Here is a 21,519-nt window from a genome sequence, read left to right on the forward strand (position 1 = left end):
AGTTTGTATAAAAGAAGCTCTTGCCTAAAAGCGTGTGAGTCTTTGGAGTAATTTGCTGTTTGCCTGGACCAGTATAGGAATAAATGTGCTGCTGACGAGGCAGCACCGGCCTTGGGTGGGGAGTGGGCTGCTGGGGGTGGGGAGGCTGCCCCGAGGAGCCCGGACGGCGTGGTTTGTGCTGCGGACAAGGAGCGGTAGATCCACACTGTCGTATCCGGGGACAGATGGCACAGAAATTAGCAGAGAATTTGGACTGGGAAAGGTATTTACCACAGCTAAGTGAAAATGATGGATTTCAGTGGATTTCTCAAGTAGATCTACAAGCACAGGGCATGTCCGGGGCTCCAAAATATGCAGGGTCGAGTTGAATTTCAGAGTTTAGAACAGCAGTGGAGATGTGTGTGACTGGGGCAATGAGAGGATAGTGAGCTCTGGTTTGTGATCTCTCTTTTTTTATAATTTTTTCTTTTTTCCTCTTTATTTTTTCATCTTTTTTTTCCCCTAAGTTAGGGAACAGGCAAGTTTGACACACTCAGATGAGCTGGTATGGGCATGGGACCTGCTCTCAGTACCTGAGAGGTCTGATTATGACCTTGAGTATGTGGGAGGCTAACGATGAAAGGAAAGTAGCAGCCCGAAGGGAGTTCCTGCAAGGGGAGAACTGCACTGGGGTGCGAAAGGGAAGACACCAGTGGGGAGAATCATGGAATCATAGAGTGGTTTGGGTTGGAAGGGACCTTAAAGAGCATCTGGTTCCAATCCCCCTGCCATGAGCAGGGACGTCTTCCACCAGACCAGGGTGCTCAGAGCTCCATCCAACCTGGCCTTGAACCCTGCCAGGGAGGGGGCATCCACAGCTGCTCTGGGCAGCCTGGGCCAGGGCCTCACCGCCCTCATGGTGAAGAATTTCTTCCTAATATCTGATCTAAACCTGCCCTCTTTTAGCTTGCAGCCATTCCCCCTTGTCCTATCACTGCACATCCTTGTGAAAAGCCCCTCTCCATCCTTCTTGTTGGCCCCTTCATGCACTGGCAGCTGCTCTAAGGTCACCCTGGAGCCTTCTCTTCTCCAGGCTGAACAGCCCCAGCTCCCTCAGTCTGTCCTCGTAGCAGAGGTGCTCCAGCCCTCGGATCATCTTCGTGGCCCTCCTCTGGACCCGCTCCAAGACATCCACGTCCTTCTATGCTGGGGGCTCCAGAGCTGGATGCAGGACTCCAGGTGGGGTCTCATGAGAGCAGAGTAAAGGGGCAGAATCATCTCTCTCGACCTGCTGGCCACGCTGCTCTTGATGCAGCCCAGGACACGGTTGGCTTTCTGGGCTGCAAGCGCACATTGCTGGCTCATGCTGAGCTTCTCATCCACCAGCACCCCCAAGTCCTTCTCCTCAGGGCTGCTGTTGAGCCACTCTCCGCCCAGCCTGTCCTTGTGTTTGGGATTGCCCCGACCCACGTGGCAGAAGATGTCAGTGGTGGGGCTCAGGATTGTCCTGTCACTGCCCAGTGTGAAACCCAATACAGCAACAATCCTGATCTGTAAAAGGAAATAATATAAGGGAAAATGTGTGGATTACAATGAAAGCTTCACAACAACTTGCTGTCAAGCCAGTGAGATGTGGGGTTCGGTTTCTGAGCCAAGCTAATCCACGAGCTGGTTGTTCACGCAAGTCAGGTGTGGGCTTTCTGTGCCTGCGGCTTTTCGGTGTCAGACATTGCAAGGTTATCAACTTCTGCAAACTAAAATGCAAATTAAAAGGTACAAGGAGCGCTGATAATGTTTTTTCCTTAAGAATTTCTGCTCTTTCTGGAATTGTGTATTCGAGTACAATGCTGCGCATAATTTTTAATACTCTTTTGTTATTACAAATGACTTTCACCAGTGTGAGCCAAAACATTATAGCTGGAGTGTTCTTTATAGAAGTAGTAAGCAGAAACAGTATCATTAAACTAAATTCCATAATCTCTGATTTATGTGAGTGTGGAAAATATGATGATCGTCATTGTTGGCTCTTGCATTGCACAACTCGGCGTAGAGCAGCGTGTGTGCAAACCATTCTTTCTTTGTTACTCATTTTGTTTATAATTTCTTCCTTCAAGCTACTTTGACAAGCTACTCAGAAAATGTGGAACGCACTAAATATGGAGGGGAAAGCAGTAAAGAACTTGGGTCAGGAGGAAACCTGAAACCTTGGCAGTCCCAGAAATCCAGCATGGACTCCTGCTTGTACCGCGTGGATGAGAACATGACGGCCTCCACCTACAGCCTCAACAAAATCCCGGAGAGGAACCTGGAGACGGTCTTGTCCCAGTCGGTGCAGTCCATTCCTCTTTACCTTATGCCACGGCCAAATTCAGTAGCAGGTAAGAAACAAACGGGTTTGCCTTTGGGATGGAGTGAGACACAGTGCCTGCTTGTCACAGCCTTTTGCATGCTCTCGTTATCCGAAGAGAAATCTCCTTGCTGTAGTCAGCATCGTGAAGCGTGACAAAGATTGTCTTTTCATTTGACTTACTGCTTCTAAATGGAAAATTCCTGGGGGGGGAAACTGGTTCTGGTGATGTTTAATGGTTATTTCAGCAGTCTGTGGTCCCTTTTTTTACCAAACTGTACAACTGTAAGATTGTGGGAGAAAATGTTTAAAGAAAAAGAAGATTCTTTGCTATCATTACAATGCAAGTAACCTTGGGTTTAAAGTATCACACAATTCCAAGACATCGCAGCCGTTTCTACTGTTTCAAAGGGCTCATTGCAAGTAGAATCAAGTGTCTGATCTTCTCTGAAGATCTTCAGAACTCTAGAGTTAAGAGAATTATGATACTTTCTGTCTGCAGAAGAGTTGCTGTCGATCCCATCTCTCTCGGTGGACCTGGCCCGGATCGTCTCAGCACACGCGCGGGCCCGCGCTGGTTGGGCTTTTGCGGTATCTGGGATTTGCTAATAGCTGAAATTGTTTGTTTTGGCAGAACAGCAACATTTTCTTCATTTAATTTGATCTTTGCTGTTTGAAAGATCTCTAAATGATGCTGCGACATAGCTTATCGATGTCTTTTAACATCCTGCTAAATTTCCCCCTGAAGTCAGTAACTGCAGGACAGAAACAAGAGATAGGATTAAAAATATTAAAACTTTACTGAAAGACTGCTTGCCTGGAATTGTTCCCCTTTGCTGTGCTACACAGGGCAGGCCAGGTACCGTAAAGTAAATACGCATGTATATCGGTTTAATTGACTTTGGAAGTCGGTGGCTTGCTTCACGCATGCAGAGGCAAATGCCATTTCAAGAGAAAACCATCTAGCAAGGTTCGGGAGCACCATTTCCTTCTGGCTGGTTTTGTCTGCTGGGGATTTTGCTGCTTTTGAGGAGTATGTCAGCTAAGGCAGTTCCTATCCCAGGATAATCATTGGAGTAGTAACTGTGGACAAGAGTACAAGATCTGCCTTAACCTTTTATCCTCGAATGGTCACGTGTGATCTCCTGTAAGTTTAGGGCACCAGAAATTGTTTTCTAGGTAATAGACTTGTACGGGTGTTTTCCCCAGAGCGGTTATAGTCATTATCTGAGTACAGGAGTGACGGGCAGGGAAACCAGATGGAGTTTCAGGGTTGACTTCAGCCTAGCTGCAAAGTGCGCCGTTGCCCAAAGAGTTCATCCTGCGCTGTCTGCCAGCTCCACGTCCTTGCACCAGCGCTACACCTTGGGTAGCCGCTTGATAAACCGGATTAGTAGACTAATCCCACTGAAAATTAACCCTCTAGAAAAGATGTATATCAATTTTGAGCCACAGGTTCAAAAGGAGGCAAAGCGTGGCTGGGAGCGGGGCAGAAAGCTGCCTTTCCTTCAGAGTATGCTGCGTTTTAAGGTTATCAGGAAACCACAACTTTGCTAAAACAGACTGTTCTTGTCTTTCTTCTTTTTTTCAAGGCAGTTGATTTTATATACAAACAGTCTATTCTTGGGAAGGGAAACATGGCAGCCTTACACTTTGTGGCTTTTTTTTTCTTTTTTTCTTTCCTTTTTTTTTTTTTTTTAAATTTCTCCCTGAATATCTTCCAAAATGGCACAAAAATGTTCATCTTCTTACAAAGAGCAACCAATGCCACAGAAGGCATCCCTGCTCTCACCCTGTGGCTTACGACTCGAAGCAGTTCTCCCAACACGTATTGATCTCATCTGGCACTTCATTGCAGAATATTTCTTCAGAAACAGTTAAAACCAGGGTTTTTGGTAGATACTTTCTGTTGGAAATATCACTGGAGACTCTTGTGTACGTTAAAATGCCGAAGTGGGATGTTAGATTTGGTAGAGCCCTGCTGGGTCTTGGTGAATCCCTGAGATCCGTGGGTTACTGACTGTGCGATAGGAGTTTGTTAAAAGCCCAGCTGTGAGCGCACATCTCGCATCGGCTCAGTGGGAGCGCGTATGGGGAGCCAAGCTCAGTGAGTTACTACACGGAGGAGAGAAGGTGATAGGCAGTTTTCCGGTATGAAGTCAGAAGCAGCTGTGAAGGGCACTGCTCTTTGCCTGGGTGGCGAGCATTGCGCATTACCGGCTTGGACGAGCAAAGGGGACGGTGCTGCAAAAGGTCGGAGCAAATTGTCCCTCCTGCAGCAGGGGGAGAACTTCAGGGTCTCTGGGTCACGCATACCTTACGGACAGCAGATTGCTCACCCCTTGGCTGCGAGGTGAAGTACTACTAATAAATTAGGAGAAAATGATGCAAAAGGTGAGCCTACTCTGTGTGCACTGATACCGCGTTGGAGGGGAAAGAAGCTGAGGAAGATCAGGGACCAGAGCTGCTGGTTCTTCTCCCCTGATACCCTCCACTAACAGCTCTCCGTCACATATGAATGAGGGGCACCACGCTTCTGAGCCAGCCCCCCTTGAGCGTCAACGGGGGCAGGCCGGGCACCGAGTCCATTCCACCTTCAGATTTTGTCATCTCTTTTCAAAGCTAAAAATGCAATTCAGCTCCTGAAATCGGTTTCGCGCCCCGTTCGCAGACTGTCTGGAGAAATGCGGAGAGGGAGCCCAGCCTGGCTCCTGGTTGTCTTTTTTGTCTTTTGATATTGAGAAGGTATTTTTGATCTCCAGAGGGAATCTTTTAAAGCTCTTCTTACTGAGTTGGCATTTCCCTTGCACTTTTTTTTTGCAGGTTGATGGAGCTAAATCCAGCATTTTTTAGTTACGTCTCTTCGGAATTCCAAGGTTTTTTACAGTCGCAAGATCTGTTTACATTTTCTAGATTATACTGTTTCTGCCATTTTATTTATAAAGTCCCTATCAATTAAAAAAGAGAAGTGTGCTCCTCGATGTATTCCTCTTATCTTTGGAGAGAACGCTGGTTGCCGCAGCGCAGCCTGAGAAATTTAGATTTTCATCAGCTAAATTGCATAAAACCAGCTGGCATGGAGCGATTGTAGAGCTTTCACCTTGGAGAGAGAAACGTATCCCACCCCAGCTAGACACAGGGAACAGTGGCCCTTCATGGACATCGGCCTTGGTTTCTCATCGTCTCTTGGAGGTGGAGAAGATTTACCTGGATTTACTGAAGGTTTTTAGTGTTGTGTGTTTAGTATTTGGTAATTTTACCAAAGCTACACTGCTTGAATTCAGAGTTTTAAGGTCAGATGTCTGAATTTTCTGAAAAATTCTAGCAAAAATGTTCACCCACGTGGGACACGGAAATAAGGGGAAAATGCAGGGTTTTGCTGGAGGTCAGTTCCTGCACTCGCTGCTCTTGAGAGGTCCCAGCACCTCCGGCTTTGCTGCTGGGGCACCGCCGTATCTCCGGGGTGTTACGCTGCTTTTGTTAGACCCCTCTTGAGGCTCTAAATTGGAGTCAGTTCTGGTCATCTTACTGACTTCAGCGATCGGAGACATCTTCATTTACACGATGATCATATTCCTGGGGAGAAGGGTGTAAAAGTGAAGTTTAGTCCTGTAGCCTTATACTTGCACTTGTTTGAAAATGCACTCGATGTTGGTGAACTCCATCCCTAACCGTGTAAAACAGAGTGTTATCGGATTAGAGCCACAATCAGTCACATTGCATTTCAGGATTTTAAAGTAGCATTTAAAATCGTTTGCACACAGGGAAGTAATTGTATTTTCTTACGTATAATTACAGTAACTTCAATGTTATAACTCAAATCCATTAATACACTTTTTTCTTTTGTTTAACCAATGCTGTGTTATAGTATATTAATTTCGCACGGGGGAGACACCCACATAAAAGCAAATTCACAGTTCTCTTAGCTCTAGTTAAGGGAAATCCCTTCCTTCGTGGTCGAGGGGAGGGAGCGTTGGGAGGGACGTGTTGCCTCTCCTGAACACGGCCTTTGCGGTACAGAGAAACGTTGCTTTGTTCTCCCAGTATTAGCAGCAATTTTTTCTCGCCTGTGGCATTCAGAAAGCGTAACCCAGTAATCACCGGTTCCAACTCAAATGCGAAATCTTGAAGCTTTCAAGAAAAAAAAAAAGGCAGGCAATGGCAAGGAAGAAAGACGTGGAGTCCAGGTAAGGAGAGTCCACGTTAGGGCTGGTGGTCTGGAGGAATCCCTGTGCTTCCCCAGCACGCGCGAAGCCGCGTGTGCGCTGGCTGTAATGCCGGCGGGAAGCCGGCGCTGCCGGAGGGCTCCTGGTGGCCATGGCAAAGGGTACAAAGCTGATCTGGACACCCCGTGGCTGTGGCACTGACAGCAACAGCAAAGTACCAAAAAAGCGGTGAGAGTTCCCTTTTTTGTTGCGGTTACCTGTTCTGCAGGGGTTTGGGTGGCGGGTTCAGAAAGGCAGTCAGGAGCTGCTAGCGAAATTCTTTCCAAAAAAACCCAAAAGTAACAAAAGAAGTGGTCTTTACTTCCGTGTGGTGCAGAGCCTTTTACCTGCTGGGAGAGATGGTGTGCGCTGAAAGGAGAGAGGGCTGCAGTTTTTGAGAGGTTATGATCCAAGAAAAAACCCTATAAAAGTAATCCTGGCGCTTCCAATAATTCTTTAAAACTCACTTTTACAGGTCAGCCCCGTGTGTGTCCATTTGCTTTGCTGTTTTATTGTTCCCAGAAACTGAAAGCTCCAACTGCATTTTCTTCCTACCCAACCGCAGGCAAATACGCACAATAATTCATTTTTTATACTGCAGCGTTTTTCACACTGATCATCAGACAGCGCTTGGCACTGGGGTCAGGCATGCGGATTTTTGAATGACCACGAATTTCTTTGGGAAATTTGCATTTCTTGTACACAGCAAACGTTCTATTTCCATTACCTGTGAAATGAAATGTGAAATCTTGTGTTCTTTAGCCCACATGCATGGTTTATAAGGTCTCTTTAAATGTTAATAGAGAATTAAAATGCCCTTGCATACCAGCTCCTCTCTTTTTCATCTTGGAGGATATAAAATAGCAACAAATATGTTACTAGTTATGAACTTTCAAGTCTTTATCCGTTAGAAAAGAGTACCTTTGAAGGTGAGGGCAGGGTTTGCCGGTGAGTGGTTCCCAGCGACAGGACAAGGGGCAACGGGCACAAACTGAAGCAGAGGAAGCTCCAGCTGAACCCGAGGAAGAACTTCTTCCCTCTGAGGGTGACGGAGCCCTGGCCCAGGCTGCCCAGGGAGGCTGTGGAGTCTCGTTCTCTGGAGATATTCCAGCCCCGCCTGGCCGCGGTGCTGTGCAGCCTGCTGTGGGTGACCCTGCTTGGGCAGGGGGTTGGGCTGGGTGACCCCCAGAGGTCCCTGCCAACCCCTGCTGTGCTGGGATCCTGTGATTCTGTTGAGGCCGTGGTGGGCGGTGGTTATCTCGGGAAGCATCCCGCCTCTTGGTATTCGTCAGCTGGCCCTCCAAGGGTGTTTCTGGCAGAGATCTGGGTGTCTGCAGACCTACGTACCTCTGCCTGCACCGCACGAGGCAAAAGCACGAGCTAATAGTACCAGAAAGTTTATAAGACGTGGCTTGAGAAGTGGGACTTCCAGAAAAGCAAATACCTCTCTCTTTTAAGGTCAGAAAAATCCGAGGTCAAGCAGCAGTGTTTGAGCAGGCGATGAAAGTGATTGGAAGCAACTGGTCGTAAAAATGGCTTTCCTGCTGTTGAAATATGTTGGTATTTTCCACTGTCCCGTGGTTTCCCTGAAGGAGCCCGGGAAAGGTCATGGAAAGCGGGCACGAGTGGCGATCCGGTCTGGAGTGACCAACCTGTGAGAGGTGGAACGGCGGTGAGACGCGTCGCAGACCACACGGGAGGAAGCGGAGCAGAAGCTTTTTAAGAACACCTTGAACTCTGCCGTGGGACAGAGAATGGGCACGAAAATAGCACAGGGAGAAACGCGATGTTAAACGAAGTGCGCTGCGACGGGGGAGAGGACGCTCTGACGAGATCTGCCGTAGAGCACATGCCTTGCTGCGAACCCTGCGGTGGTGGCTGTGTTGCGGGGTGACAAAAACTTGCACCTTTCTTCATTTTTTATTTTCACGATGGGACGCGGTTGAACTCTGTGTTAGATGCAACTCTTCATATGAATTATTCCAAGGAGAGAGGTGAAATGGAGATGCTGAGGATAAACCCTGAAACTTACTGTTGTCCTGTTTGTGCTCGACCATTGCTTGATAACTTAGACTGGATACCCAGCCAACAATGGTGTCATTAAATCGGAAGCACATTTATTAATACAGCTGTAAGGAAGCTGAGTTTGGGGTACACAGTCCCTTACCTCGAACAGCGCGGTCTGATCCGTGTGTCCGTCACGGCGAGCTGAATCCATTGACTCGGGTGAGAGCATCTCCCCCCGAGGACCCACTGCAAAGCCCACCCGCTCCCCGGGTGGCCAAAGACCAATTTCAGGTGGGGTTGTTTAGGGTTTGTCATTCAAATATCGCCTTGTAACTAAATTATCTTCCACTATTCGTGTGCCATTTCCTTGGGAGCTTAGCGTCTGCGGTATACAAATACCATTTCTGAGGAGGTGCTTTTTTTCTCCCGTGTGTTTTATGTGCAGTCACCGTGTCTTATCACGTAGGATGAGGTTCAGAATTGGAGGGAAGCTCTAACAGTTTAATATTATATTTTCTGAGATAAATTGTTCTTGCATAATTTTGGAAGTACTGAAGCATATTCTCAGGAAAAAATACTTCTAGTTCCTCTGGCCTTAGATCTCCTTAATTATTCCTCAGTTCTAAATCAGGAAGATAAATCTCGGTTCATCAGCCTGAGAACTGGCAGGGTAGTTGTACTGACAATTGCAGAAATAATCCGTGGCAAAACATGAAATGGATCTGGCCGCAGTTCATTGTGTCCGAGTCTCCTCGGTTGCAGCTGTAGATGATGATGGTGATGAAGGTGGGAACTGAGCCTGGCTTTGGGCTGCTGAGGAAGAACTCCTCACCTGTTGTAGGACCAACAGTAGAGGAGGCCACTGGCCATCGTTGTGCTCTTCTCTGGCAGCGCACAAGGTCCACCCCAGCAAAACATCTGGGACTGCAGCTGGCTTCTTGTTCCACAGACGGGACAGAGGTTGGAGTGCAAACCCTTTAAAGAAAAACAACAAATGCCGGCAGGACTGCAGTTCTCCCCAGGAAATGAGACAATTCTGCTTCCAGAAGGCTGCATGTGTATGGCAGGGACTCGCCATCGTTCCGCTGTTTGCCTCAGAACTCCTGTCTGCCTGTGGTGCAGTAGCTGGAGCCATCGAGCAGCCGTCGGAACAGCCGCCCCGTTGTGCCCTTGCCGTTTGCTGTTGGGGACCCAGCCGAGTTGATGCTCTGGGTGTGCGGTGAAAGCCCTCTCTGTGGACACCTGAGCTACTGGAGGAGCGTGAGGAGCGGCTCTGAGCTGCGTTCCTGTCTGCTCACCAAGATCCACCTCCTAGAAGATGAATGCAATTTGGAAAGAGTGTGCAGCCCTTTGCATTAGGAAAGCTTTTTAGTTACAGAACTCAACGAGCGCTGGTAAACTTGTGTTCCTCAGACACCGTCGTGAGGCCCAGCGTTGCTGACTCTCCTTTTAGCTGCCAACTGGGGTGGATGCCGTCTAAAAACCGGTTTCCAAGGATGTCCCCAAAGCCCCGCTCTCATGGTCACCAGGTGTCCATCACGCTACAGAAATCTTGGCTTCATGTTGAGAACCTTTCCCGGCGTCGTAAGCAGGAATATCCTGCAGCCCACCAGTAGTCGGTAAGGAGAAGATAGGGCTGATGTGCGTGCGGTACTTGGCTCTGTATCTGCTGGCTGTGGCTTTTATCCAGGAGATGAAATACCACACGATTCCATTCATCTGAAACTGTTCTAAAAGCAGATTTTTAGGACTTAAAAAGGAGAAAATAAGAAAAAAGGCCAACAACACAAACCCTTTAAAGCAGCCTTCTCAGAAGAAGAAAGTAGATCTGCCAATGTGGCAGAGCAGAGAACATACCCATGCTGGTTTTCAGCCTCTATTTTAAAAAAAGCGATGTGTCGAGCGGGAGATGCCGTGCTTGATCAGACCAGCTGATAAGAGTTTGAAAAACTGGGCTTCAGAACCTGGGCATACTCTCCCAGCGAGTTTCTTAATTTTTCTTTTTTCCCCACAAAGCTTTAAATGACCATGATTAGCACTAATTGAAGAAAACGACACGCTAGCTGTGGGCCTGCCACTGGCTGATGCTTCGGAAACCATCAACTACAAGAAGTCGCGTAGGCTTGGAGAGCCGGATGCGGTCTGGGCAGCGCAGGTTGTGCGTGGCGTATGGTCTGTGCCTCCTGAGAAGAACCATTTGGCGTTTGAAACCCCGTACGATGAACCGGGGGCTCGCTGTGCTGCCCGGAGCGTTGCAGGTCTTGCTCCTCGGGCGTGCAGCCTGGTTGCAGCGCAGTATTTCCACGGTGTGCGTGAGCTGGGCTGGTGTGAGGGTGTTCTCCTGGAGACTGGAAGGCAAAAGAAATTTGCTCATAATCATGTTGTGAAACTGATTCTCTATTCGAGGACTAATGTGAATTTCGAAAAGAAGAAGTTACTTTATTCTTTTTGTTGATGAGTGCTTGGGAAGGAAGCAATTTTTGGTTTTAACTGTTATATAAATTGGAAAAACAAGCTTCCAGCAGTTTGTTGCTGCATTAGATGATCCTGTATGAAGAAATGAAATTACCTGCAAGATTAATCGTTCTGGTCATCCTTGATGGCTCTGAATGTGCTTGATAGAATTAAAATGGGACTGGAACAGGACTGAATACAGAATTTAGAGGGAGGAAATGTTATCCTTGGGCAGCTGATAGACGTATAGAGAGATGCACGCGCACGCTCTCATACACACACGTATATATATTTAGTGATGGTGCGCACGCGTAGTCGTGCCCTGCCGTGGGCACTCTGTTCACCTTGCAGCAAGTCCAATATGAGGACTTTTGTTTTCTTTCCTTTTTTTTCAGAGAAGCAGGAGCAGCTTCAGCAAGGTAACTTGAACTGAATTCAAGAAGATATTTCTTTACTGAATTCTGTTAAAAAGTGTGGTGTCTTCACGGAGGAACAGTGGCTCTTTCAGCCAGCAAATTTGTTTATTGTAAGCGGCGAAGCCTTGGTGCAGCCAAACTGCTGAGCTCTGTGTGTGCGGCATTAATAACTCCCATTCAAGGGTACAAGATATGCCTGGAAAGGATCACAGAATAATCTAATGGTCTGCATAAGCTTACTGCAGTGTCATTTACAAATAGAAAAGAAAAGCATTCAGACATTGTTTTGTTTTTTTTATTAAAGGGGGTCGAATGTTTCCTGTCTAAACTCTCCCAGGGTGGGTTCGGGCTATTTCTGGTGTGGATTTTCAGCGTATCCTACATGCACTGGCCAGTGCTGGGCAGTCCTGGCTGGCTGCTTTTTACCTGGTTGCCTGACAGTCAGCTGAAGTGAAAAGGGGTTTGTATTTAACAAGAGCAGATTATCTGTTCAGGTCCTGCTTTCCCGAGAACGTCGGCAGCCGCGTGTGTGAGTGCAGCAGTTGTACAGGCACGCTGGCACGGGTCGGGGGACGAAGGCCTGACCTGCCTGGTACCGGGCTCTGGGGTACCAGATCCCCCCGGGATGCTTCGGGTCCGCCGGGGGTTGCTGCGGTAAGGGCTGCTCTTCGTGCAGGTCCTCGGGCTCAGTCACGCCGCAAGGAGGGACATAAACTGCGCGTGCTTCTGGGCAGAAGGCACGTTGCCATGGCCTGTGCCACCGCCGGGTGAGCGGCAGCTGAAGCCGAAGGCTGGAGATGCTGGGCGCAGGCTGCGGTGGGTTTGGTGCCCACAGAAAATCCCTGGCATCCACACTAAAGCCCCAGTTTCTGCTGACAGCATTTCAGCTCCTTCACAGTGAGCATCAGATCAACTTTACAGGAGTAGAAGAGCATGAAGGTCTTCTAAAAACAGGCTTTGATGGGGTTATCTCCTCTTTTTTTCTTGCTCTTATTGTTTACCTTTTGTCCTCTCTCTGTCTCTCCCTTACTCTTTTTCTTAAAATTTATATAAAGAGTTCAGGCAATTTTAAGAACAGCATTAAAAATTGCTGCTGAATTTGAGCCCCTTCTCCCCACCCCTTGTTACAGTCTCTGAATCTTGCTTGGATTTTGACCGCAAGAAGATCTTGTAAGGATTTTTGTATGGTCATTAGGCATCGCGTATAAAAAGCGTTTCCCTTAGTTTTGAAATTTTCAGCCTTTCCCTTGTGTTGAGTTGTTACATCTTGTGTTGGAGGAAGGGTGCAAAGTTCAGTGCCGTGAGCTACTCCAGAGAGCTGTATCCAAACATTTACCCATTTCGCAGCGAAGAATTAATATCAGCCTCACAGGCAGTCTTTGAAGAAGTCATTTAATTAATTAGTTCAATTTAAAATAATAATCTTGTTATGGTAATTGACCAAAAACTGACAAAAAAAGCGCGCGGTATCAGATACAGAGTATTGAGCAGCCAAATACTGAGTGACGTGTTTTCCATCGGTAAATGTTGAATGTGAATTCTGGAGACGGTTATCAGAACAGGAACAGAGCTGGTGATCTGCGAAGAGCATTAGTAAGTTTTCTGTGTGTAATTGGGAAGATTGCTTAGTGCAGTGGAGTTGTCATTCCTTCATTTTATCACATTCTGTAAATTACTTGACTGAAAAGGGTTCTGACATGGCAGAAAATCGTTTCTGAATAGTGGGTAAATTCACATGGAAGCAATCGAAATTTGTCATGTTCAAACCACATTTTCTTTTATCTTCCAATCCCCACCAATAAAAAAAATCGCTATTTCTTGTGCTGATTGGTGCAGTTTTGTGGGCAGTGTTAACTCCAGTCATTCCCCTCTGATACGATCCGGAGGCATTTCCCACCGAACCGTGCTGCACCCATCGTGAAATTCAAATTAAAAAAACGTTTGTGGTCATCGGGTAGCTGTGGAAAGGGCGTTGCTTAAAAACTGCTCTCCAAAACGATCTCTGTAAGTGTCGCGTCTTGGGGGGAAGTGCCGCTGCGAGACGATGCTTGAGGCCGTGGGGTTTGGAGGGAAGCACCTCCAGAATCCGACCTCTTGCCCATGTGCCGTGTTTCCCGTAGTGCCTCGGGGTCCGCTGCGCGTGGCTCTGCCCCGCGGATGCAGCCCGCGCGGCTGGTGGCAGGACCATCCACGGGCTTCAGTCGAAAAACGGAGTGAAAACCAACTTGCGCTGTATTATCAGCCGGCTTCCGAGAGAAAGAGAGAAACTTTCTAGCTGCAGTTTCTGTTGCAACCACGTTTGTTCACGCAGAGCTGGCACCTTCATCAGAGACCAATAAATTATTCCTATTTCATCTAGCGTTGTAAAGAAAACTAAATTCTCCCATGAGCAAGTAACGTTAGAATAATAAAGTCATCGGCTTTAGTTCAGGTAACATTTTACTCATTTATTTGTGCATTTTTTGCTGGTCTGTTGAAAGTTTTATTTTTCTTCTGCTAATTCTGGCTTTATGAACAGATAAATGTTAATATCCAAAGTAAGTAGCTCTAAAATAATTGACGAGGAGATCGTGGACTCCAGCATAGAACGCACTATGGAGTTGGCTTTCACGTAGGAGGAGATGCCGCCTGCCTCTGTCAAGCTTTGGCTGGGAGAGCTTAGTTGAGAGACTCCGCGTCTCCATTTTCCATGTGTCTTTTTTAGCTGTGACCATCAAGAGGAGACCAAACCAGAGCAAATACCCATGGGGCATGAGAAGAAGTTACCAAAACACTTCTTTACTCCTTGCTGGGGGAAGTTGGATTTGGTTCACCTTAGCTGTGTTGACTCAGTATAGTTAGAACTCCGTGTATTTTGCTTTAAAAAGGAAAAATACGTTAACCAGAGCCTGAGATCTGAAAGCCAGGTGTGATGTGGTGATTTTGCTTTCTCGTGGCAGCCACCAGCTCAGCCCACCTCGAAGATCTCGCCTACCTGGACGAGCAGAGGCACACTCCCCTGCGGACCTCGCTCCGGATGCCGCGGCAGAGCGTGGCCGGCGCCCGCACGCAGCAGGACCTGCGAGGTAGGAGCGCGCCGGGGGCTCGGGCTGGGGGCTGGTACTGCAGCCGCCTCCTCCGCAGCCGCGGGAAGGTGCTGGAGCGGGCATGGTTTAGGTGCTACGGGTATTAAGCGCTGCCTCTCCATGAGGGTGAGGACCAGCCTCCTTTATTTCCAGTGTCCTTCTTGGTGGCATGGCCAAACTGAAGGGTTGACAGTTGGACTTGATCATCTTAGAGGTCTTTTCCAACCCTGATGATTCCATGATTCTAAAGGGAAAGAAAGCAAATGTAGTCATGAACCAAGTACTTCTGTTGGGTGGTGGCGGGCGGATGCTGCCCTGCTGCTCCGTGATCAGTGAGGTGCTGTCAGCGTAACACTTTGGGGTTCCTTTCCTAACTGCCATGTCTGGTTTGCCCGCTGCACACTGTACGTAGCCATGGTGTAAAGATGGATTGTGGAGGAATCGTAGCGTTGAGTTGGCTCCTAGTCTGAGCAGCCTCACTTTTCAGGAACACAAGGACAAATCAGCAAATTGTACATGAAAACCAGGGTGCAGTAGGGCAGCCCCCACGCCGCCTTCCAGAGCGGCTCTGCGCCCCAAGGCGGGGTGATGGCCACCTCCTCCGTGGTCACCCTGCCCAGGGTGCTGCCCTCCCCGAGCGTGGCGGCTGCGTCCGGGGTGATGGGCTGTGCTGCGTGTGCCTGTGGGCAGCCGGGGACTGAACCTGCACGTCCACCCCTGTATCCTGTAAGGATGTTCCTGCAGGGGATCCCCAAATTCCGCTCCCTGTTTGCTCCCCTACCAGCCTTCTGTCAGTCCCTGAGCACTGCGGGGCTATAACTTTGATGGTTTCTAGAAAATGAGAGATTTTGTTGGGCCGCTCTTTTTTTTCTTCTGTTTTTGAACGAAAAGCCAGGGATTCCAGCCCCGCTTGGCAGTGTGCAGCGTACCAGGGGGAAGGAGCCAAGCGCAGTGTGTGGAGCCACCATCCCGGCGCGTCCCTCGTACGGACGCTCACAATGCCGGCATTCAGGCGGCCCTTTGACTTCTGAAAGGCCTTTTGAGAGGGGACATTTTTGTGGTTCTTCCTGGCAAATTCCACAAAAAAGACGTTAGCAAGGAGAAGAGGAGCCAGGGCTGACATTTTGGTATTTAGTATTTTGTTTATTTCCAGGCAGCCTCAGCTAGGTTCCCCCCATGTCCTTGGGCTTTCAGCCCACAGCTTCCATCCCCCTTGTAATCTGAGCAAAGTCTCTGGCTGCATCCTGGAGCCATCACCGTGACAGCCCTGTATCTGCAGCCGGTCGCCAGTTTAATGCTTCGTCCCCATCGTGTCCCACTGCGCAGATGAGGAGATGGCGGAGAAAGCTCGTCTGCGATTTTTTCTGGTCGTTGCTCTGCCGTGAGACCAGTTTGTTCTCCCCTGTACGCGGGGAGAGGGGTTTCTGTTGGCGGTACGTTGAACTTTCCTTTGCTCTGGGGGTTTTCTGAGCAAGCGCCCGCCATCCTCAGGTACGGAGGTAGGAGCCGGAGGGATGGCAGCTTGGGTTCTTGCTCAGCACCACGAGCACGACCTGGTCCAGCCCGGCTGGGATTCCTACCAAATGCACGAGCCTCTGATGGAAGAAGAAAGTGGGTTTGTGTCGCGCTGGATCGCAGTCTGTAATGAAATCACACTGGCTGATGAGGCCGTTATGAAAATGTATTAGCAGGCAGGCAGTGGAGAAAGCAAAGTTTGACAGACAAGATTTCCATATGCTGGAAGGGAGCAGCTTGCCAAGGCTTCGTCATTTGCAGTGATTGCGTCCAAAACATTCAACTTTATTGTAGGAACAGAATCAAATTGTTTTCCAGACACACTTTGAAAACTCGTGTAGCACTACAGATTTTCTTACTTCTTTTTGTTCATTTTGTTTTTTCCTCTTTTTTTTGTGAGGGTTACATGAGAGTAGCAGCAGTGTTTCAATTTTTTTGGAATTTCCGTCTGATCCTAGTTGAGGTGCCGTGCTATTTTTAAAAAGAGAGGGAGAAGAAGAGGATGTGAAAAAACCAAACCACCACTATTTGGAAATATTTTCATTTCATTGAAGATGTAGGGTTTTTTCCCCCAAAATACTACATGTTCCAGATACTACTGTGAAATTGCCTTGTTACAATCACGAGCTCTTTGTTGCAACTGGAAATCCTAAACCTGGGTTTAACTGTAATATCTCTGGTCTTGGCGCTGGGCTGAAGCAGCAGAGCAGTTCCTGGCCCTGTACCGGGTGGACACGTTACAGCCCACTGATCTGTTCCCAGTGTTTGAGAATCCCAGTGCAGAGAAGGTAAATGGGAGACTGTCCCTGCTCTTTTGTTGTTAAATCAGGTATTTTCGCCAGGGGAGTAATTTAGCAATCCCAGCGCTACGAGCGTGACAGGTATTCGTACCAGCAGCAGGTTTTAACAGGACGGTGATCGCAATCTGTGCTGTTCATATTTTCCGCCAGCGGCATTTGAAGCCGTTCGGGGTTGCTGAAACCCGAAGTACAGGACGATGGCTGTGACCCACCGTGGAGCGGGGCCAGGTGGCAACCATGCTGTATGGTATTAGAACACCCCGGCAGTAGCCATTGTTATTTTTTTTTTTCTCCAAAAAGCAAATGTCAGGGCTGATGCAGGGTGTGCAGAACCGGGGTGTTCCAGTGAGGGCTGGAGTGGAGGAGAGGATGGCTCAGATTCCACCAATATATTGTTTACCATATTAGCAATATGGCAGTAGCAGATTTTCTTTAAATCTTTTATGATTTTCTGGGGATTTTTCCTCGTCGTATGTGTTTAATACCATCGCCGTTGGGATCAGAGAGTTTCACGCACTTCATAAAAATGCAAAAAAATAGTTTAGCCTTTTTAGGCACACGGTCTGTGAAGAACGGGCACTGGTTTCGTCCTGATGGGTGTGTACGTTGAAGACGACACTTGAAAGAGGTTGCAGTCTAAAGCGAGTATAGGAAATAAACTCAGATATTTGGCTGATTGGTGAGTTCTTATTTAACGAAGGACACAGCAGGTGCTGGCTGATACTGTGTTATTCAGAAGCGCATTTTTTTGCAATAAATATTGAAGTGCTTCTCCCCTGGGCTTCCTCTCAACATCTTGGCGACATCCAGGCTGCGCAGCGTAGCCCTGCAGGGGCTTGCTCTGGACAGCGTCTTCCACCACGGATATTGAAATGGCAACGAAACGCCTCTAGAATAAGCAGTAAAACAACTAAGGAGCTGTGGATGCTGATTGCCAACGTAGCTGAGAAAAAATTTGTGTTTGAAGAGAGGGGAGTCTGTAAAACGAATGGTTTCTGAACAGGCATCTTAGAGTCTTTCAACAGCTAAAATAACTAAAAATTCTCTTTGTGTAGCAGAGGTTGACCTTCGTGGTAAGACATGATGAGCCTTTCTCTGACTTTCTCCTGCTCGTTTTCAGCCCAGTGGCTTTCTTCTGTACGTAGTACAGCCAGCTCTGGGTGGATTTCATTGACGTTTTCAGCCACAAAAAGAAGCCAGGATGGGTATGGTAGGCAGTGTTTCAGCTTGAGATTTGAATTTATTGCTTGGGCTCTACAGAAGTTTGCATGGTATTTCATCAGCTCTCATGAAAATTTTACAGAACCAGACCTCATTCTGTCCCACTCCACACACGAATTTCCAGGAAAAATATGGTTTAATTTATGTTACAATATTAACGGAAGTTCTGGGTATTTCTGTGGTACTCTGACTTGAGTTCTATAAAATGCTTCATTAAAAAAGAATATAAAACCCAGCAAATGCCAAATTTTCAAGGATAGGAAGGCAGCTTATTCACGTACTTTGATTTTCACAAGTTCTAAAGTCAGGTGGCAAATAGGGTTCATCCAAAACGTGTGCGTGCATCCTCACCCCAGACTTCTGAACCTTCTTACCCTCTTTTTCAGAGTCCTGTCCATTAGCTTATCCTCTAATTTCTGCCCCAAACGTTGAAGCTCCAGTGCAGCCTTCCTTTTCTCCAGCTCTCCTCTCCTTGTGGGGTAGTTTTTCTACTCTTTGAAAGGAGCTGAAAATTCCCCTGGGGTTCCGGGGTCTTCCCCCGGGTTTGTGCCTTGCTTGGCTGTGCCTGGGCACCGCTGACTCCTGGGGGGTTGTAAAATGAACGGTAACAAGGGAGGGGTTTGGTGGTGTTGAGCAGACAGTGTCAGGAATTGATGAGGATCTGGCACATGGCTTGCAGTTAGTCAGTGGCGGTCTTCAAGTATTTGGAAATGGTTTTGAGAGTCCAGCTAGGAGAATGCTGATGTTGCGTTTGTCTTCCAAAGATGGTGGGGTGAAATGTCTTCTGCTGGCATGTGGAGGGGATATAGGTGGCTGGGTGGGACAAAAAGCGTGTTGTCAGCACTCATTGCCAAACCAGTGTGGCACGGAGTGTTTTTGTAATGGTGAGATGCTTCCCAGCATCCCCTGCCCTCTGAGAGCCCTGGGATTACGAAGCCTGAAGTTGTGACATGTCCCACCAGGCTGGTGGGAGGTTTGCTTTGCTGTGGTCAGTGACTGGTGGTGTTGGAAGGTCTGGAGGGGCCAGAAGGTTGTGAGACCCCCCCCGGGCGTCCTGCATCCAGCTCTGGAGCCCTCAGCACAGCAGAGACCTGGACCTCTGGGAGCAGGTCCAGAGGTCACAGCAATGATCCAAGGGCTGGAAGCACTCCGCTGTGAGGACAGGCTGGGAGAGCTGGGGCTGTTCAGCCTGGAGAAGAGAAGGCTGTGGGGAGACCTTAGAGCAGCTGCCAGTGCCTGGAGGGGCTGCGAGAGAGCTGGACAGGGGCTTTTTATGAGGGTATGGAGTGATAGGACAAGGGGTGATGGCTTCAAGCTGAAAGAGGGCAGATATAGATTAGATATAAGAAACAAATTCTTTACTCAAGGGTGCTGAGGCCCTGGCCGGGTCTGCCCAGAGAAGCTGTGGCTGCCCCCTCCCTGGCAGTGCTCAAGGCCAAGTTGGATGGGGCTTGGAGCACCCTGGGCTGGTTGGAAGGGGTCCCTGCCCATGGCAGGGGGGTTGGAACGAGGTGGTCTGTAAGGTCCCTTCCATCCCACACCATTCTCTGAGTCCATGATGGGGGTAGAGAAGTGGGTGTGTCTCTCCTTGAGGTTTTGCTGAGGCTTTTTCAGGACAGGAGGTGCTATCCCCAGGTGACAGCCAAGATGTAGATATTCCTGTCCACTTGGATAACAACCAGTCTCCAGGCTATCCTTTGCCTGTTTGGGGTGTTGTGGTCAGAGGTGTAGGTGTCACACAGCCTCAAAGACCTTTGCACCTCTGAAAAGAAGCCAAGAGTTGACTCCAGGTCCCCACCGTGTAAAGCAGGAGCTTATTGGATCCCACAGCTTTTATGTTTAATCTTGTCTCTGCATTAGCCCCTAAGACCCTTTGGTACCTGTTAGGCTTCTGGCTTTTAGAAGAGCATTATTGTACATTTTCACTCACCGACACGGCGTATCACATACACACGCATGCAGAAGTAAAGCAAAGCTGTAGCTTTTCAAGCACAAATCTTAGCTTGATGTTTTCCAAATGGAGTCTTGGGGGTTTTGATTTTTTTTTTTATTATTTTCTATGGATAGTATTGGTGGCATAATGCAAACAAATAATTTCCCGTGTGAAATGCGCTGCTGGAACACTTGGTTTGCATCAGTCGGACCACTACAGCTGGTCATCTGGGCCCCATCCTCGGGTGGGGAGGCCAATGCCGAGAGCCAGGCTGGAGCTGGGACGGGGACATGGGGACACGCAGCCCCCTGCCTCGCCCCGTCCCGCCGCCAGCGGTTCTGCTGCTCCGGCGCCTTCCCGTGCCAGCACATCCCGCAGCGCTCGCGTGACAGAGCCCGGCAAGGGCAATCAAACGAGCTGCTTGTGAGCTCGTGCAATTCAAAAGCCATCTCCACCCTAGGATAAATTTAAAGCACGTTCATCACTTTCAAGTATTTTCTGTATCATTTAAAAAAAAAGGGAAATGCAAAATACCTAACATTTTTAAAATACAAGCTATTTTCCTGAGGCATAGCTGCTGTCACATTAATTCCCAGCCCCTGTGTCAGCTCTGGGTCAACAGATCTGCTCCCTGGCCAGGTCTGCAAAGGGTTTCAAGGGGATTTGAGCCCTGGGCATCAGGTCAGTGGGTTCCAGGGCAGGGACGGGGCGGCAGAGCTTGGGGCCAGGGCAAGCAGCTCTGCTGCTGTGGGACTGGTGAGGAGGGAGGGAGGGAGGCTGGGGGCACTGGGAGGGAGCAGCTTCCAGAGGGATTCATTGCACAGCCCGGGAGCGGAGCTTGTCCCGAAGCGCAGAGCTTGACTCAGCACCCTGCTCTGTTCAAACACTATGTGTTTGTATTTACAGCAGGATGGTCAGGGTGGTAGCAGGCCTGTGACCTCCTCCCACGTAGATAAAGCATCCTCCTGTGATTTGATAAACCTTTGGCAGTGAGCTCAGTACAACGCCAGTGGCCAGACCGGGAGGTCTCTGTGGGGATGGAACCACCACCCCCAAGTCCGCAGCCCAGGGCGAGCGGGCGAGGACGTGGCAGACATCGGCAGCTGGTGAATGATGTTTGTGCTTTTTAAGCGTCTGAGGGCTTTTAAAACTTCAGACACCAAATGGTTTCCAGTGAAAGCAGCTAATGGCAGTAATGGGAGTGTGACTGTGCCAAGAGAGGACACTGAGCAAACTGATAGGTTTTGTACCAAGATCCTTCCGCAGTGCTGCTCAGGGACCTCCTTCTCTGCGGCTTTGTGGGATCGCTTTTACAACGTGCTGTGAAGACCTCGAGATTTTGTAGGGTTGTTTCCATTTGCAGCGTGCTGTATGATCTCAAAACAAATTGAATTCAACTTCTGTGATCCACAGCTCAAATTTTCCACTGCTTTTCACATCGGTTTAAATCTATGTGTTGAGTGGCAAGTACAACACGTGTATTGCAGTTGGAAGGTGGATTTCAGAGCTGCCATACCAGGTCCAGGTCTGAAATCGTGTCCCACAGATGTAGCTCCATCTGTGTCAGCTGTGGCTTG

The 21,519-nt window shown here is 48.5% G+C and overlaps 1 protein-coding gene across 11 annotated transcripts in view; it reads left to right on the forward strand.

Moving 5' to 3' along the window:
• The window catches only part of TANC2 (tetratricopeptide repeat, ankyrin repeat and coiled-coil containing 2), a 261,577-nt gene that overhangs the window by 165,568 nt on the left and 74,490 nt on the right, over positions 1-21,519 (forward strand). For all 11 annotated transcript variants that reach the window (XM_075443400.1, XM_075443403.1, XM_075443404.1 and 8 more), the window contains 2 exons: positions 2,094-2,357; positions 14,348-14,473. In XM_075443400.1, the coding sequence (XP_075299515.1) occupies positions 2,094-2,357; positions 14,348-14,473 (390 nt within the window). The remainder of the gene's footprint in view (positions 1-2,093; positions 2,358-14,347; positions 14,474-21,519) is intronic.

Source organism: Opisthocomus hoazin, chromosome 26 (genome assembly GCF_030867145.1).
Source record: "Opisthocomus hoazin isolate bOpiHoa1 chromosome 26, bOpiHoa1.hap1, whole genome shotgun sequence".
Classification (NCBI taxonomy): Eukaryota; Metazoa; Chordata; class Aves; order Opisthocomiformes; family Opisthocomidae; genus Opisthocomus; species Opisthocomus hoazin.